At 37.6% G+C, this 19,236-nt stretch overlaps 2 protein-coding genes across 2 annotated transcripts in view; both read right to left on the bottom strand.

Annotated features, from left to right (window-relative positions):
• Positions 1–19,236, bottom strand: part of LOC144653533 (ATP-dependent DNA helicase DDX11-like) — a 70,800-nt gene that overhangs the window by 50,701 nt on the left and 863 nt on the right. The window lies entirely within an intron of this gene.
• Positions 1–19,236, bottom strand: part of LOC144655075 (uncharacterized) — a 20,792-nt gene extending 1,556 nt beyond the window's left edge. The window contains exons 1-21 of the mRNA XM_078515294.1: positions 19,173–19,236; positions 16,971–17,094; positions 16,354–16,459; positions 14,170–14,254; positions 13,572–13,619; positions 13,289–13,414; positions 12,752–12,874; positions 11,658–11,789; positions 10,310–10,513; positions 9,390–9,587; positions 8,222–8,458; positions 6,734–6,970; positions 5,698–5,895; positions 4,904–4,981; positions 4,323–4,466; positions 2,333–2,488; positions 2,097–2,231; positions 1,349–1,543; positions 899–934; positions 486–650; positions 206–331 (exon numbers count right to left, since the gene is read on the bottom strand). Of these exons, the coding sequence (XP_078371420.1) occupies positions 206–331; positions 486–650; positions 899–934; positions 1,349–1,543; positions 2,097–2,231; positions 2,333–2,488; positions 4,323–4,466; positions 4,904–4,981; positions 5,698–5,895; positions 6,734–6,970; positions 8,222–8,458; positions 9,390–9,587; positions 10,310–10,513; positions 11,658–11,789; positions 12,752–12,874; positions 13,289–13,414; positions 13,572–13,619; positions 14,170–14,254; positions 16,354–16,459; positions 16,971–17,094; positions 19,173–19,236 (2,917 nt within the window). The remainder of the gene's footprint in view (positions 1–205; positions 332–485; positions 651–898; positions 935–1,348; positions 1,544–2,096; positions 2,232–2,332; positions 2,489–4,322; positions 4,467–4,903; positions 4,982–5,697; positions 5,896–6,733; positions 6,971–8,221; positions 8,459–9,389; positions 9,588–10,309; positions 10,514–11,657; positions 11,790–12,751; positions 12,875–13,288; positions 13,415–13,571; positions 13,620–14,169; positions 14,255–16,353; positions 16,460–16,970; positions 17,095–19,172) is intronic.

Here is a 19,236-nt window from a genome sequence, read left to right as displayed (position 1 = left end):
ATGAACGAGTGAACGAACGAATGAATGAATGCACATGAATGAATTGATGGATGGTTGAACAACAAAAACAACAACAACAAGCTGTATTTTCATGGTGATGAATCGTTGCAAAAGCTGCATAGATGATTGAATGAACTAACAAACGCGGAAAGAACGAACTTTCATAGATGGATAATTAAATGAATGAATGAATGATCTGACTCACTTGGAATATCCTCTGCGAAGCGCCAGCTAACAAGTGGTGATGGAGACGCATGCGCATAGCAGTCTAGAAAGGCTTCCTTGCTGGTCGTGTTCACACTGGAAGTCACATTGGTTATCACAGGAGCAACTAGAAAGAAAACCAAAACGACTGTTCACACTACACAGCTCGCATAACCGCTTGCGCACAGTGTCAGTTTTCAATAAAATTACAACAAGCCAGAAAAAAGGCGAAAAAATAAATTTAAAATCTGGCTACACGACGTGGATCCTAGTCAGGTTACCTCCACAAGCCTCTGCAGAAGTTGCAGCCAATTGCAAAGTCTTGTTCCCGGGTTGACAGTTTTTACACGTGGTCTTTCCCGGTTGGTCCTGGTACGAGTTTTTGGGACAAACTTGGCACAAGGGCCCCAATCCGTCCGAGCTGAATTTTCCCGCGGGACACTGATCTGCTGGAAAAAAATACTTAGAACATGTTGAAAAAGTCCATCCAAAATTTATATGGTGGTTTGTATATAGAGAAAATGTTTCATTACAATATTATTATCTTCAAGGTGAGTCTTACAATAGACCAAAGGTTTAGAGGTTGACTGCGTTTAAGAAATTAATATGGTATAAAAGAAATACACTATGCCAGACTACACTTATTCGGAGCATTTGTAATTATTTATGTTTATTACAAGAGTTTGATTCTTACCTTGTGCCCTTGGTACAAAGTCATCCATCGCCATTTCTGTAAATGTCCAAGAAAAAAATGGTTAATTCCTCCACTCAGTGTTATTTCACTAAAGTAGACGATATTTTGCTAATACAATTAAGCATTACACGCATGTCTCTCCTCTATCGCTGGTGAGCAACACCTCTGTGACTCGGAGAGGGTAGGGGTGCATAGAGGGCATTCAAGACGGTAACAGGCATGCACGGGTGCGTGCCTTGCATACTATCACTATCTTAATCTAAATGCAGCTTTTAAAACTGCAAAGGAGTGTTTTGTACATAATAATAATAAATCACTGAAACGAAGACAGAAATTATGGTTGCGGAAACTCACAACTGAAAGACCATACAGGTGAGTGTATTTATTACCGAAGATGTTAAGATAAATCCTGATAAAATGTGCGTCAATAATGAAATGTAAGCCACTTACTGGTCTCCTGTACCGCTGATCTCTTAGAAGAGGACTTTGTGACAGTCACGTGTACAGAGCGTGTGATTTCACCGTGTGTGTTAGCTGACGTACACATGTAGTCTCCAGCATCTGATGAGTCCGCATTTGCTATGGTCAGCAGTGTTCCTGTGGGATTACCGTCCTTGTCTTTCATTGGCTGTTGAGTCTTGGAACCTGTACAGTAACCCACCTTCAATGTAAGTCCCATATCGTGACAAACATTCTTATAATAACTAAATCAGTAGCGCTATTTAAGGAGTTCTTTTATGTATCACTGTATTGTTAGAAGTAAATATTCGTGTAAATCCGCCCCCTCCCCACACAGCAGTCAAACGTCGTGTGCTTGCGCAGTTTCCGCCTAAACTTCTCCAAACTGCTCCATACAAACGTCTTAAATTTCCGAAATCTTTCGCTTTATAGCCAAAAGTTAACGCCGTCACTGGAAGGTTAAGGTTTATTCGCCGCTTAAGCATTGGAAATATAATAATTGTTCTCCGCTGAGTTCCCAGCTTGACATTTTCTTTCCTACAAAAGTCTTGTCCACTTTCGAGTCAAATTCTTGAAAAATTCTTAGAAAGTTCGGGGCACCGAAAGCCGGAAATGACGTCGATTTTTGCATTTGCAATTGACTGCTGTGTGCCGTCTCCCTTACAGTCGGATTTCAAATCTCATCATTTTTTATTGATTTCAATTTTTTTAAATTTGTTAATTTTATTTTTCAACTCACCTTTACCATTAGCCGAGTACTGCCAGTAAACAGAAGGCGTTGGCTCTCCTTGTGCGAAACATTTCAGCACCACAGTGCCACCGGCATTCACTGAAGCAGCGTCTTCTGGTTTAAGTTTAGTAATCTGCGGCGATTCTGAAGATTAAGAACAAAGACATCATGCCCTGTAATAAATATCCTCTAAGCAGATAAGTTGTAAAGATCTCAGATTTTCTTCAAGTTACCAGACAACTTACTTCCACAGAAAGTAGCTCCAATATGCAGAGTGTAGGTTCCCTTAGGGCAAGCCACACAACTTGTCTGTTGAGCTTTGTCTTGGTAAGTTCCATTGGAACAGAATTCACAGAACGGACCCAAACCATCCTTGGAATAGCGACCAGGAGGACAAATAGCTGACGGAATAAAAAGTGACTTTTTTTTAGTAAGACTTCCGTAACACGCTTTTTCACACACCCTGAAACACTTTATTTCATTTGTTTTTTCTTTTTAAAATATACAATGGACTGGCCTACAGGTAGCAGTGGCTAATCTTTGGTTGCCCATTCTTACATCAGTTTATAAAATAAAAGAAAAACTATTAAGATAACAAATTTTAAATTAAAGAGCAGCCAGTTAGTTGCAGTTATAGATTAGATTTATTACTATTTGAATAGACTTAAAACTAGCCATCGAGTCGTATTTGTTTCCAAAGATCCGTGTGAAGTAGAGGGTCTGTTACGCCGCAAAATGTAATAATCGCCGCAAAATGTAATACTAACGCAAAATGTAATAACAATCACCGCAATATGTAATAATGACGCAAAATGTAATAGCATTGACGCAAAATGTAATAAAGTCGTTAACGCAAAATGTAATAACTTTTTAACGCAAAATGTAACAACTTTTCTAACGCATAATGTAACAACACAAAATGTAATAACTCTAAAACTTATATATATTTTGAAATCGTGTAGCCAAGCTCAGTGACATTAACTTTTTGTTGGTTTTATGCAAATTCAGCATTATAGACGCATCATTCCTTTGCCTTAAGAAAAGCTTCGGTTTAACTCAACTTGCATACTCGGGAGGAATATGTTGATATCTTTTAAAATCGTTTGTTTGAGTTCATACTTTGCCTACTAATTCCCCGCCTTCGAAGTAAACAAGATATTCTTTGACAAAACAGACCACAAATAGAGTGTTTCTAGTTTAAAATAAAAAAAATAGATTTTGACCATCAATTCAAAATGGGATTTAGACTGCTTACTGCATGGCAAGGTCTGAAAAATTGTGTAGACACTGACTGTTCGGAAAAAGGAAGTTTTCGGTAGTTGTAATAAGTTTTAAGTTGATAATATTATAAAATCAATGTGTGTTTTATATTTCCCAAGTTTACTGGAAAAGGCAGAGGACAAAGTAATCTTGTTGTCAGGGATCCTATTAACCATTCACTTAAACGTTCTTGTTTACCTTCTTCGATGAGAAAGTGTTAATGACACAGGATTGTGGGTGACAAAAACTGACGTACAATTGACAACAAAGACAACTATTTGCCTGTATCTGTTTTGCTATTATGACGGATTTTGGGGATGTATTTCTTAAACCGTTCCTTTCTGTTTTCACTTGTCTCGGATGCTAAGAGGCCAGTTTTAACAGCTCTAATGAAACACGTTTGGTTCGCTACAATTTAATGTACAAAACATACCTAACCTTTTGACAGTTAAGAGTCAAAGCTCCATCTCCTCCCCAATCCGATCTAAAAGGACAGCGTAGTTGACGGGGGTAAAAAATTCCTATCTTCTAAAGTAACTGCAAGAAGGAAATAGGTCTGGGAGGGGCAGTTCCTATATGGTCCTAGCAAACATACACGAGGTAAATTATTGAGTACAATTTGCCTAATTCAGGCAACAAACATGATATTTTAGAGTTATTACATTTTGCGTTATTACATTATGCGTTAGAAAATTTATTACATTTTGCGTTAAAAAGTTATTACATTTTGCGTTAACGATTTTATTACATTTTGCGTCAATTTTATTACATTTTGCGTTATTATTACATTTTGCGGCGATTGTTATTACATTTTGCGATACCAGAGCTGGGGTGTTATTGGAGGAAAACTGAAAATCGAATGTTTTTTCCTCAAATAGCAACACGAAATAAAAACACTTTCAGAAAAATTCCCCCTTGTGTCCGGCGACATTTTACCGTTCTTCCCATTCTTTCCAACAATTAAACACCACTCACGTCTACAATCGTAAGATCCTTTCTTTGAAGATGTTCCTGCAGGGCAGGCTTTACAGCTTGTCTGTGCAGTTTTGTCCTGATACGTCCCTTCTGCGCATGACTCGCAGGCACCATTTTTGTAGTACGTTCCTGGGGGACATTCATCTATGGAAATTAAATAGTCAAAACAGATTTACTAAAACGTTAAATAAAACTTAAATAAAAGTCTGTAAAGTCAAGTCTGAAAACATAAATGAACAACCCGTGGTTTCAGTCCATTTCCTAAGACAAGCTTATAAGGGACATGAAAACATTGTGTAATCTTTTCGTATTGTCATAAGTATTTTTCTGAAGAACGGTAACCGCAAGATATAATTTTTGCTACAATATCAATACTGATTGTCTGCGTTGCCAAAAATAGAAGTGGCAAAAATTTAAAATATCATCATAAAATGGGTTATATAGCCTTATACTCACCAGCTATCAAAACTATAAGACAATCAGAAAATAGCGGCGTTTAGGTAACAGTGCGGAATGAATATTTTTTATTCATTTGGAACCTTGAAACTCAAAAAGGGATTGAGAGTGGAACGTCAACTTACAACAGCCTGTCAAACCAAATGATGAATTTCGAATGCTACCAACATCACATGGAACACTGGTGTTAACGTCCTTATAGCCTGACAAACAAAATAATATCAATATAAACGTAGCTTCAAAATTAACATATAACTAGTAACTGTATTAAAAAGTAAAAAAGAAAGACGTATAGATACTTTCTAAGCTTTTAAGTTTAAAATCAATCGCTAAATGTTTTATTTACAAGCGTTCAGGTGTTACATTAGATCGAATAATTTTTGATGATTACTTCATTTTAACCAAATGAAATCCCACTCCTTTAGACGACATTGCAGATACAAAAGTTGGTAGTACAAGTAATTTTAAGCCACTTAAGACACTTAAAATTGTTGATTGGTTATATTTTTCACGCGCACTCTTAATATATATTGAACTCATCAGAATCTGACTTTTTTAGAATTTGATAATGATGAACCGCGATTCATCGAAACGTCATTTATTTTCGCTGATTTTTATTCTAAATTTCTCATTACACAGCAAAAACAAAAGAAGGTACGGATGGCCAAAAGTGAAGAAGATTGAAAGACTCGAAACAGATTGCGATATAGGTTTTTGAAATACTGTTGGGCTAAACAGTTTTCAAAGTTAATCTCGTTGGCTTGTAACTGTAAATTATAACGCCTGGGAGACACATTTGGTTGTAAGGAAGTAATCTCTTTGCAAACGTTCAGTTTCATAGCGAGTATTTGGCAAAACGTAAAATAAACGTAACTCAGAATTACCATTTCGAGCAGACTAATGCATTTCTGCTTCTTACCAACACAGTGTGCGACTGGTCTTCGTTGAGGAAAAAATTTCCATTTTCCATCTGAGTCTGAACACATCCACCACCCATTTGTACCAAAGACCTTTTCCTCTTGAGGACATATCCTTGAACAATACTTCCCTCCACCAAACGAGTTGCATGTCCACGAAGTACCGGGGGGACCCTCGGGGGGCAATTGACACCGATATCCTGTATGAAGTATATAAAAAATATAGTTACTTTTTTTCCAGAAAATTTTATTTGCCTGAATCATAATATAAATGAATTTAATTGAACGAGTTATCAATTTAAGGTGTCATATTAGAGCAGCCATACTTATTCTTTTGTTGCACAGGGCCGTAACCAGATTTTTGACATAGACGAGGCAAAAGTTGTGAGCGCCAAAGGTGCGAGACACTAGTGTGGCTTGTGTACATGCTCCCCCAGAAAATTTTGAAATCTGAAAGCTATGAAACATTATTTTCAGCAGTTTTCATGAGGTAATTTTTTTTCCAGAAAAAATCAATCTCGTTGAACTGGAAATTATTTTCCCAACCGAAAGTATGTTTTTGTGGATGATCTAGACGAGACAAGTGCATTGCCGTCTTGCCCCTTGGTAGCTACGGCCCTGAGTGCGGCTACGTTTTTAAATTAACTCTTTTCAGACAAGGGAATTGGAGGGAGGGCGAAATCTGCCTAGTACAGGTACTTTAAACGTTAACGACTTCTTGACTTCATCTGAAATTCAACTGGGAACGATTTGGTTTGACACACTAATTACAAAACTTGATGTCATCATGAAAACCATATTCGAGCAGGAGAGTTACTCTGAATTCAACCGCGTCCCACTTTGAACGGAAATGCATGGGCGATTAAAAGGCGATTAAAATTGTTTTAATTGGTCTTACTACAGGATGAGTAAGACTACAAGGAACCTGTTAAACCGGTCTTGTCTAGTACAAATATCACTGTGAGACATTTAATTTGTACGGCATTTCGCGCGTTATTTGAACTCCAATAATTGACAGCATATATTTCTGATACTCACCTCCAACATAAATAGAAACTTCACACCGAGCCCGGTTGCCACTATCGTCGTATGCGTCAAAATCCAAATCGCGATTATATCTTAAATACATGCCATCTATAAGGGCAGGGTCGTATCTGACGATGCCAACGTTATCACTGAAAATCGGTCGTGTAATGTTCACCCACACTGGAGACGAACTATAGGACACTTTATAGATCTTTTCTGGGCAGAAGACGACCTTCGGTTTTTCATTGTCTGAAGAAATTTACAAAAAAACAACAACAATAAGACAGCCTTGATATCCATCTGGACATGTCTGTTTCTTTGGTTACTCTGCAAAGTAGATTTACAGTCAACTCTGTCTTAACGGAAACCTCTTTAACACGGACATCTGGTGTTGGTCCCGTCCTTGCCGTTTTTCGGTCATTTTACCGTAACTAAACTTTCTATAAAACGGACACCTTTCTAAGATGGACAGTTGCGGAGCTGGTCCGGACGGTGTCCGTTTTAGAGAGAGCTGACTGTATAATTAAAGTTACTTTTTCGATAAGGGGTCCTAGGAAAGAGAGTTACTTCATCGATTTGCTCTGTTGAGAACACGCTGACCGATCGGGTTAAAGTAACTTAAATACTTCACATCATCAGTGCCTTGGTTTGCATGTAACCCTTGTGATTTTCTTGTGCAAGCTAAAGTGGCGTTAAAGGGACACTGTCATGAGGATTTTTCTGCTTTGGGTAAAAAGTAATAAAATTGGCGAAGTATGCTTGTTCGTACATTGAATGCCCTTAGTACTTCAAGATGAAGATATAAAGTAAGTTGTTGTTAAAGAAAAAGGTAGCCATTATTAGTTTTAAGCTGTTTTCCAGGCTACAAGGGTAAAACTTGAAGAATTCAGCCTAACTTTTTTCAAGTTGAGATCTTAAGTTCCTTATGGCATCACAATAATTTCACTTGGTTATAGCTTTAATTAGTACACCATCATAGTAATTTTTATAACAAAACTGGATCACTATTTGTAGGTTTCCACACGTCTTTGGGCTCCTGAACTTTTGTCTCGTGACAGTGTCCCTTTAAGACTGAAGAAATTGCGTCTGTCTTCTCCAACACTGTTTTTGTGTTCTATATACTCGCAGTGGGAAAGCGTAAAGTGCAACAGGCGTTTTTAGATTGCTTGGCATAGTTCCCAAACTTCGTAGCAGATATACGTATTGCAAAGCTGTCAAGTTAGGTAACTATTTAGTGTCGAATATGGCTTTAGGCCTCTTCCAGACTTTCTTAAAGTCGCTTGCTTTGCGTGATAGTAAACCATGGTTGTGGGCAAGTATACCCCTTTTTATGAGCCTGGTTACCGAGATCTCGCTTAACTCCTATTTCCTTTGTGGAAATTTCGGTGTCGTCTAATGAGAAGACGAGTCAGCCAGGTTGCCGAGATCTCGTGTCATGTGGGCGTTTTAGCTAGACATAGGGCACGAGACAAATAAAAGGAAACCAGAAAATATATTTACCGTTCACATTGACAGCAACCGTACAGTAATCTTTTTCACCGATTTCATTCACCGCTACCCACTTGACAATCGTATTCCCATAGGGGAATTGATAGCTGCTGGTGACACCGGGTGGGCTTACAGCGGTAATGTTCTTGACGTTAGCTGTAGGGCGTGTCCATTTATCACTGACGTCTGCAGTGTTCATTCCAGGCTTAAGAACCACGTTTATGCTACTTGGACACCTAATATCTGGTTCTTGAATCAAAAGAAAAGAAGTCATTTTTTAGTTCAAACACCTTGTAGGGTACATTTTTTCATTTAAAGTAAAATCAGCTACACTTCAGTAAAGTTTGGTTAGCTATTAACTATTCCGAATTAGTTAACAACTATTTACGGAAGTGGAGGTGGCTAGTGGTGCTAGCCACCGACACTGAAGTAAATAGTTGTTTTAGTATAAACTCAAACAGTGGGATAATATATAGATAAATTTTGAGTTGCGTTAACGACGAGCACCGGTTTCGCGCGGTTTTTGCTGTGCTTTTATTTAGCATGGTTTTGTCCATGCGCTTAAATGTTTTGGAATGGCCGTGCCATCCACATTTAAGTCATTTTGCTTTGCGAGACACGTTCGTGACACTTTGGATTTCCTGTCCCCCGAAACACGTGATGTGGCAGCGCGTGATCCGGGGGACAGTACGGAACTTGATAGTACGGGTTGGGAAATATATATGCGTTGGCTCTCTTAGCTGGCGTTATTTATGTTTGCTACACCGCGCTGATGAGTCCCAATAAGGACGAAACAGCTGTCCGCGGTTGCAATCCTCCTGTATCGGTTCTAGTCGTGTGGGTGTCTCGCAATGTCTACTTTTCACGTAGTACGTTCAGCCTTGCAGTCTTGTTGTGATTTCATTTATTTGCTGATCAGATCTCTCAGCAGATCCTACGAATTACAGCATTATCGTTTGCGGTCTCTTGCTGTTTTAGTCTCATTTTAACATATCCTTGTAGGACGTGGTACTTAATTACCAAACGTGATTAGATTATGAGCTCTACATTTCTATGAGGTGATTTATGAGGCGTTTCAAATAGTAAATAAGTTACTGTACTATGGTAGGTTTTTGTTACTTTCAGCAGAATCCCTCTTAACAAGTTTTGAAAGTGTGAAAATGTTTTCTTGTGTACTCACTTGGATAAATCTTCTCGCAAGTCGGTTCAGTTCCACTCCATGTGCCGTCTGCCTGACAGTCTCTGAAAGAGTCACCTTTCAATCTGTATCCATCATTGCAGGTATGTTGGCATCTCTGACCATACCTCCTGATATTTATCTTGCACCCCTCTTCCACACGACCGTTTTTAAAGTCATTTAAAAACGGACATGGCCTGCCTGATAGGAGGGCAAAACATAAAGGCAGATAAGTTTATAGAGCGTATTCCAACACAATAAAACAGCGGGCATGTTGGTGTACCAAGCCAATCTTGTGGGATTTGAAGTCTTTTTTATGTATAAACGCTTCTTTTTGTTCCAATTAAGGTTATTCCCTGAAATAGAACCTGCACTGAGATTTTTGTCAAACTTTGCCTATTGAAAATAGGCTAAATCCTCGACAGAACTTGAAAATAATTAATCTAAGACACCAAGCAAGTAATGCCTCTGATAATTCTCCTTCAACGATACAAAAAATATATGCCGATTATTCTAGCAGTGCTACTTTTATAAAAAGGGCATACATTTTGCTCGTTTTTCCAAATTATACCAAAACATTATACTAGCACAATCGATAAGGGTCCATAAGGAATGACGTTAATCTCGCCGTTATCCAACTTTGTCTAAGGCCCGGAAAAACGATGAAACATGTTCCCATAATTGTTTCCTCGTTTTTGCCATACTTCCATGCCGCGCGGAAGCACGAAACGTTCTGCCGTGTAGCAGAAGCAAATTTGCTTCTTGGAAACAAAATTGACACTGGAAACAATGCTTTCCGCGTTGCAAATCTGGGAAACATTGGGGAAACATGCGGGTGTTTCTGGAAACATGTTTCCTCGTTTTTGCCAGGCCTTATAACTGAACGTCCAGAAATAAATAACTGACAGCTTTTGCGTTGTTACCCGTGCAAAGCGTTGGGCTAGGTACCCAGTCACCGTACCGCCCACATGTAGAAATCTCGTAAGCTGGTTGTGCTGGGACGTATCCATAATCACAAACAACTTTACACTTGTCTTCATATTTGTTTTGCCCTTCTTGGAAACAACGAGTGGGTTCAAGTGTACCATGAGAGTCTCTGTTAGCGCTGAAATGGGAACATGTTCTACCTAGGAAATACGGCAAAGAAATGAACAACAGAGAGTAATTGATCTCGGAAAGTGTACAGATATTCTTTGTACAAGTAGTATTCGAAAATGAATGCAGAATTACTTCACTTTTCCGTAGGAACTATTATTTGGGATAATATCAGCACCCGTAACGCTACAAGAATTTATTCTGATGCTGTACGGACAGCATGCAGTTTTCTTAAAGACGTCTTGTCTATCACGGTACACAGGTAACTGTAGCGCGAATTAGTAATAGGTTCACAACCCGGGGGGGGGGGGGGGCACTTCCTATAAATGGGCTAATGGGGATGTGCCGCTGGATTGGGTCGCATTTTCACGACTGGACTGACTATAATGGGGTCGCCATTTCAAGCATTTTTTATAGGGTGACTAGAATGGGGTCACACTTTTCCGGGATTTTGAGCGTACGAAAATCTGGCAAGTTGTGATTTATGAACGGAAATATTCGCCAAAAAAAAGTGTTACCGTATTTATTGCTGTTGTTCAATATTTGACAAACAGCTCCCAGAAAGTGACTAAGTTGGGGTCGTAAAAATTAAATTTACCCAAAAGTGACTAAGATGGGGTCTATAATTGGCCATAGAATAAAACTATAATGGGGTAGGGGTTCTGAGAGGCCAGCGGCACATACCCAACAAAAATTTACCCAAGTACCCCCCCCCCCGGTTCACAATTACTTGTCTGATATATTATCAGAAGACTATCATGCTTTTGATCTTATATATAAACTCACACTGAACTCAAAACATAAAGAAAACTGATGCTTGAACATGTACCTGGAAATACTGTGATTGTTGAAAGGAATGAAAAAGCAGAAAACAAAAACAAATATTAATACCAATAGATTTCTCGACCCTATACGTGTGCCCGTTTCGCGTACTGACAAAGAGGCAACATACCTCATTATCGTGCGAGGAGCGAAGCTTTATAATCAGTCTACTTGAATGAAGTTTTATCAGAAGTACATAATCTAGATAATGTACTTCTGGTTTTATAATATCTTTATTATATTTTTTTGTATATTTCTATCTTCTTTAATACTGTTGTAATTATTTTGCCAAGAACAGTAACAAAGTCTATTATTATTACATCTACGTTTAGGAAAGTTTTGGTTGCTACATACGTTTACAAGATGATCTGTCTTTGGTGTACACGTGACCTTGCTTGCAAACACATTGGAAGCTTCCAGCGTAGTTTCTGCAAGTAGTTGTCGTCTTGTCACAATTATCTGTTCCTTCTTTGCATTCATCGATATCTACAAAACAAGGACAGTGGGGAAATGACCTTTGGGACGTGAAATTTTATATTCAGCTCTTCAAGAAACATTGACTTATTAAAAAAAGGTATATTGTCTAACATGTGAAGTGATTTTCATTGATGCGGCGAATTTTATTGCAGCGTGTTTGAGTGAATTTTATTTGCTGTTGAGGGTGTGAAAAGAGTGAGAAAAGATATATGATAGCTGTCAATTAAACATAGGTTAATTGTCAGTCATATTTTTTTATTATGTACATGATGATGACGATGACGACGGTGACAACATTCAGTAATGATGATGATTATAAGTATTACAGTTAATTTTAAATAATTTTTCGTCTGTTCTCAGATGTACCTGAGTATTTTCAAATAAAAATAAAAATAAAAATAAAAATAGTACTTTTCAAAGGTAGAAAAACTATTCTCGACCCCAGAGCCGCTTGTCCCTCTTAGCCGGCAGAGCCTGGGGCAGGAAGAACAAGTGGCTCTGGAGACACATGGTTTTATTGAACAGATTTTTGAGAGAAAAGGAGACTTTAAGGCTATGTTTACACGGGACCGGTCCGGAACGGATCCGGTCCGTTTTCGTCCGGTGGCCTTCTGTTTCCGGGCCGTTCTGCCGGTCCGGCGGTCCACGGTCGGTTCCTGGTTCCTGTCGGTCCGGTTCGTTCGGCGGTTCGGCCGGTCCCGTGCGGCAAATTTAGCCAATCAAATCAGCCGTTTAAAAATTCCTTACAAACAACGAGATGTTAAATTGGTTGATTTGTTAAAAGTGTAGCCAATCAAGTAATGTGTCCCTACAAAGCCACTTGCTTTACCAGGCTCCGCTGGCTAAGAAGGACAGGTGGCTCTGGGACGAGAATGGATTAATGGTTGTTACTGCAGACGGATTACAAGTGACAGACTTAAAAAACCCTGATTGTTTGTATTTTTATTTTGTATAGAGTATAGATAGCTAACCTTCGCAGCGATACCCCTCCACCAGTTTATAACCGCTCCGAAAACAGCCACAGCGATACGAGCCCTGAGTATTCTGACAACTTTCCTTACAGCCGCCATTATTTATTCGACATTCATCCACATCTGTAAGCAGATAATGTTTGAAATAAGATGGGTATTGAAGCATTGGTAATGGGACGGTGTTTCTCCATGATTTTTCTTTTCAAATTCAACTTTTTTTAACTTTAATTTAGGAAATGATAAGTACAAGTCGGTTTAAAAACATATTTAAGTTATTTCTATATGTTTCTCAGAAAATTTCTAACGACTTAAATTACACCATACTTTTAATGATCATGATATTTATAGCTGATTTTCAACGTTTGCATCGGTCTTAAAATAATACAATGTTTCTTAATCATGTAGAAAGGAGATCTCATTTGACTCATTGGAAAGAATCCAGAATTACAAATGTATAGTCGAGAAAGTCAGGAGAAAAGCTAATTATACAATTTTTGACCAATTTATGAAATAAAACACAAACAAATGAACACATACCTATGCAGCGCTTAAGAAAGTTTGTATTGTAACCGTGTGGACAGGAACAACTAAATGAACCAATGGTATTGTGACACGTGGCAATTTTATCCTTACAGCCGCCAGAGTCCTTACATTCGTCTATATCTTGAGGAAACATGAAAAAAAGGTGTTAGTTAGTCTTGTTATATTGGAAATCACTCCAATTGGGAAAAAAAGTTTGATGTATGGAACATTTTAGATTTGTGCAGGTTAAGTAAATGTCAAAAGTAGGACAACATTTGCGTTGCTTAGGTTTACTTACCCACACATTTTCCATCAGATGTTTTCTTAAATCCATTCCTGCATTTTTCTAAAACGATGATGGACTTTTAATTAATTAATGAGTTAATTAATTAGTTAATTAATAATCTAACGGTAATGACTTTTTGACATATATATGTATTTCTGGGCCTGTAGAAGAGTAGTTCTACCAGTCGAAATATTGTCCATTAATTAAAATTTAATCTACCTTAGACGTCTATTCTCGTGATACATAAAAAGTTTACATCTTAAATTCCTAGAATAGATTTGTCCCTATTTTAGTATTAGTAGACAAGCATTGTTTTGTTAAGGGTAAGTTTGGTGTAGGAATTTGCAAATTACAATAAAACAATTAATTATTTATTTTTTTTGATGCAGGAAAGAAATGAACTTTTGTAATTTTTTGATGAAACTCTGTTTTTTGATAGGGGTGACTATAACAAAAAGTAAAAATTTGAAATGGTGGCTTCCTGAAAACTGAAGTTCAAAATAATTTATACTTTTTAAGGTTTTATAATATCTTTTCAATGTTTTACAAAAAATTCTGAAATGAGTAAAAATCCAGGTCAGCTAACAACACGCTTTTCTGTATCACTCACGCGAGATCGTATTCCACTGGTACTTCACTTCATCGTTGAAACTAAATATGTAAACCCTCCGCGGCCGTGATGTTATGACTGCAACCTAAAGTAACAGAACATTTGAAGGAAATTTAAAATGAGAAAAAAAATCTTCAAATCATGATCTATTTACAATATATCTGTTTCGTCTTTAATCTTTCAGGCAGTTTCCCTAAAACTTCACAGAGCGTACATACTAGTTATGCAACGCTTTCGAGTGGTATACTATGGAATATCCCACGAGTCACTTGTATTTTCTCGGTATACACACGAGCCTTTAGGCGAGTGTGTATACGAAGAAAATACAAGTGACAAGTGGGATATTCCATAGTATACCACGAGAAAGTGTTGTGTAACTATTTTATACCATGTCATAGAAAATACGCTCACTAAATTTCATCGAGAATAAGATCGCAGCGCACGATGGGAAGGTTGGGTTGAATACCGTCGAATATACAACGGCTTTCCTGTATTCTGATTGGCTGTATTTTCTATGGCATGGTATAAAACTAGTTATGCAATCTTCCTTTTGTCTTTGTCATTTTTATTGTGGAATCTGTATTTAAAACAAAATTTCCTGTAAGTTTTCCTAGATTCAATTTACAGGTGATTTTTTACATGTCTCAAAAACTGGCTAAAGGTGTTTGATAGCGGTTTTCAGTATTTTCCGCAACTTATCCTTTGTTGGGTCACTGCTACAACTCCTTGTCAATTGCTATAACAGTAGCTAAAATTAGCGATGTTTTTAACAGGTAATATTGTTTCTATGGTAACCAATAATGTAAAGAAAATGATCACAACTTGTCAAACAATGCTTGGGCATTAGCGGCATACCATTTCTGTAATAGTAACTTATAAAGAGTATTGACCCATTAACCCTCGGACGTACAAGCAAACTCACACCCCCACCATCGTACAAGGGGGGGGGGGGGTGGATGGAACCCCTCCCCGTAGTTTTCGTTATATTAAGGCGTAGCGAGATTATTTTACACTGATAGGAAAGCCCTTAGCTTACTCTACAAGATGACATAATTTTAATTGGCTGTGACGTCATATGACGTCACGTGACGTCATTTGAGCCGCCATCTTGGATCCGCCATCTTGGATTTCAACATTTTCTTAGATAGTCACAAAATAACGGAAATTGATGCAAAATCAAGCCAGAATGCTTATGGTATGTAAAAATAAACAAATTTTGCACTTCTGTTTCAAAAAACTGGAAAAAATAAAGAAAAATGTTAAAAATGACGATTTTTGGCAAGACCTGCCTGTATTTATGACGTTGCCATGGCAACGTCAAATATCATGGACACATGGTTGACATATCAAAATTTCCGTAAAGGATGAATGAACAGCTACTGAACGTTTCAGCATTGTAGATTAAATCCTCTTTTCAAAATTTGGAAAAAACCTTATGGGGGGGGGGGGGTGGCATCCACCCCCCCCTTGTACGTCCGAGGGTTAAAGTATAAGGTCTGGACTAGAAATTGCTTTAAACCTTTATCAGCCACCTTAAGAATATGACTGTGGAAGCTCTTTTGTAAAGGCGAAATCGGTGCACTATTTTTATTTTATAAGAATCAAGTTTATAAGAATATCGAGACTGAAATTTTCGAATTTTTAAGAATACCTAAAGAATAAACCCGAGGCTAAGATTTTGAAAAGAATATAATTTTGAGTTGAAAATCTGTGAAAAAAAACCCCGGCCAACTGTCGTCTGACTAGCCTGCGTTGCAGCGGGACGTGTCACAAAACCTCGGTACAGTCTTCAGAAAGTATAGTCAGGGTGTTAGTTCGACTGCAACACAGGCTACGACTGACGCGACATCTTGACCTAGCTGGCTGCAACGAAAAGCGATGTAACACATGCAAAATGTAGCACGATACAGATCTGGACATCAAACCCTCAGTTGTAATTGATACCCCAATACATGCCAAAACGAAAATGTCAAACGGTATTATCTAAGAATGTTCATAAGAATATTTTCCGCCTAAAATCGGCAGAAAAGTAAGAATATTCAGCCTGAGTCGAAAAAACAATATTCTTATAAAATAAAAAGAGTGTAGTTATTGTTTTTTAACGTTTAGTCACGTTGTGCATGTTCAATACAATTACACAAGCACACAATACTGTCGTTCCTACTCACTAGACTGCTGATGTACCTGTTTCAAATGCCAATAATCTTGCCACATTCCTTTTTGCACCAAACGTATTTTGACGGCGGTAAGTTTGCCAACATCTCGATCACTTATCGTGAATACTCTGTCACTGTACAAATAAATACTAGTTATGCAACGCTTTCGAGTGGTATACCGTGGAATATCCCACGAGTCACTTGTATTTTCGCGGTATACACACGAGCCTTTAGGCGAGTGTGTATACGAAGAAAATACAAGTGACAAGTGGGATATTCCATGGTATACCACGAGGAAGTGTTGTGTAACTATTTTATACCATGCCATAGAAAATACGCTTAATAAATTTCGTCGAGAATAAGATCGCAGCGCACGATGGGAAGGTTGAGTTGAATACCGTCGAATATACAACGGTTTTCCTGTATTCTGATTGGCTGTATTTTCTATGGCATGGTATAAAGACAGTTATACATTGACCATGCATGCAAGCCATGCAAGGTAAAATACGATGGTTGCGCCACATACCGTACCAACTTATATTTTGGTCTGATGGTCTGTTTTCTGGATCACATAAACAAATACATGTACCGGGATTGTCTAATGAAGCAGTGTTAGGCTTTATCATGATTAACCGTACTACTTGCCTTTTTGCGTCAAATTTTCCTGGTAGATCATGAACAGCAGTTTGAGCGCCACTTTGCCCCACGAGGATGATTGACACTTTATCTGTTGTCCCGCTATAAGACGTAGATACGACTACTCTATAGACTGATATAAAAGAATGACAAATGACAACATTTTCCAAAGAGATCGTAATATAAAACACAAAAACAAACCAATAACAATAACACTAAAACCCGACATTATCCAAAAATGCATTCATGAATACACCCAATGAAAATTTATGTTTAGACAGCTGCATCATTTCCGGCGATTGTTAAAGAATGGTCTCCGCTAACAATGCATTGTGGTCGCCAAGCCAATCGTTTTATAGTTTCCGAGAGAACGTGATCATATTTATGTGTGTTTTATTTATGTTAAAGAAGACATAACCACCATTTTGCATTTCAAAAAAAAAAACAATAAAAAAAACCGACATTAGCAAAAACAAAAACAAACAGAAAACATCGACATCATTATTTACTTGATTACTTTGAGCCAAAAGACACACTCAAGGAAAGAAGAAATCCATTTATTAAACATCAATTTTGCATTCAGTGAGAATTTATCTGTCACTTATTTCGAATCTAATTTTTTTTACTTTCAAAGGCCTATTCGAAAGAGGGTGAACTTTCATGTCAAAATGAAGGGGGTGGTCGTTGTAAGTTTTTGAAACCACGTACACCCCTTTTAAAATAACATAATTTCGTTTTTCTGGCGTCTTAAATTCATGTTCAGACCTACGGGGCACCGTTTGTCAAGCGAAAAAGGCATTTCCAGCCATATGATTTTACGCTGTTCAACACCCTATATTAGGTGCCAGGCGGTTCCCTGGCGGCGGTCACTGTAGATTTACACACCCTTAACGCTTCCAATCCAAACATTCTCTGAAAGGTACGAGCACCACCGGGTCCCTCCTCCCTCTGACTGGGCTGTAATGTTAGTATAAGAACAGCAGAGACTTTAATAGATAAGGCGCGTTGGAATGTTCTGGTCTAACTAATGGGAAGCGTCCTTAAATTAGAAAAAAGTGTATTTTCTGACGGTGTAGAGACATGGGTATGAATGAGTATGAAATTTTAATATTTTCATTTAAAAATGTTCTGGCGGGGCGATGTTGAGGCCCACGTGTTGCCATGGGATGTTTAGAGACTATTTTGGCATTTGGCGGGTGGTTTTGTCAATTCTACGTCAGTCAGTCTTTGTGTTCGCCCCGTTTAATTTTTCGCCTACAAGTGTTTTATTTCGATAGATACCTTTCCACATTTCTGTTAATGTTAAAAGGGTGCAGGTAGTTTTTTGGCGGTATTTCGTATCTGGCGTAGTACAGGTAAAGTCCAGAGCTAATCCTTAATTTTTGTAAGGATACAAATTATGTTATTAGGATAGTTACATTCTGCATTAGATGACTGACTGACTCATCTTGAATAGCCTTTCACATTGAATTTCTCATGCTAGTGAAGTCAGAATAAGTTTTTTCTATAGGTTTAATTAAACCAGACAACAAAAGTACATTCCTGCCAATGATAATTTAAAGACAGAATAAATTAGGATAAACCAAGTAAAACAACCAAAACCTTTTAACTATGAAGTGAAGCTTACAATTATTAGCCCAAAGGTGTTAATTTAAACTCATGAAAATTCAAATTTTCATACAAGTTTTGGTTGCTAAAGGTGTTTAAACGTTGATTGCAGGAATTTTAATTAGCTTTTAGACATGCCACTGCATAATGCAATAAAAGAAGTTTAGCTTTTGCAACTTGTCATTCAGGGAAAATTTGAAAATTTCAACTAAGTTGTATTTTTTTTTGAGCATGTAAAAGTTAGCAATTGTTGTGCATTTTTTCAAAGAGATAACAATTAAATATTCAAAATCAAACTTTATTTATCGCTTCATCGGCGATCATCGCATCTTTTCGAATTACAAATTAAGTATATTTTTCCTAATTATGACTTTCGGCGTTTGTGATCGAGTTTTACAACTGTTCTAGTCTCTGAAAATAAGATTACTTTAAACATTTTATCAGATTTGAATTGTTGAAGAAAGTTTTGAAATTCGTCAGCATCTTGTAAAACCTATTTAAACACGGTCCGCAGTTATTACAAACAAACCCGGTATGATTTCCAGAACTACCTCAATCAATCGGAAACGACGTTCCTTTAAAGTACAAATATCTTGTACTTACCATAAGCTTTCGCAACTTGTACATGCCACAAGCTGAGAAGAATGAGAAATAGGGATCCTGTCAT

Source organism: Oculina patagonica, chromosome 5 (assembly GCF_052425735.1).
Source record: "Oculina patagonica isolate OP01 chromosome 5, crgOcupat, whole genome shotgun sequence".
NCBI lineage: Eukaryota > Metazoa > Cnidaria > Anthozoa > Scleractinia > Oculinidae > Oculina > Oculina patagonica.
Note: the sequence above shows the minus strand (reverse complement) of the source record. Positions and strands in the feature narration are given on the sequence as shown.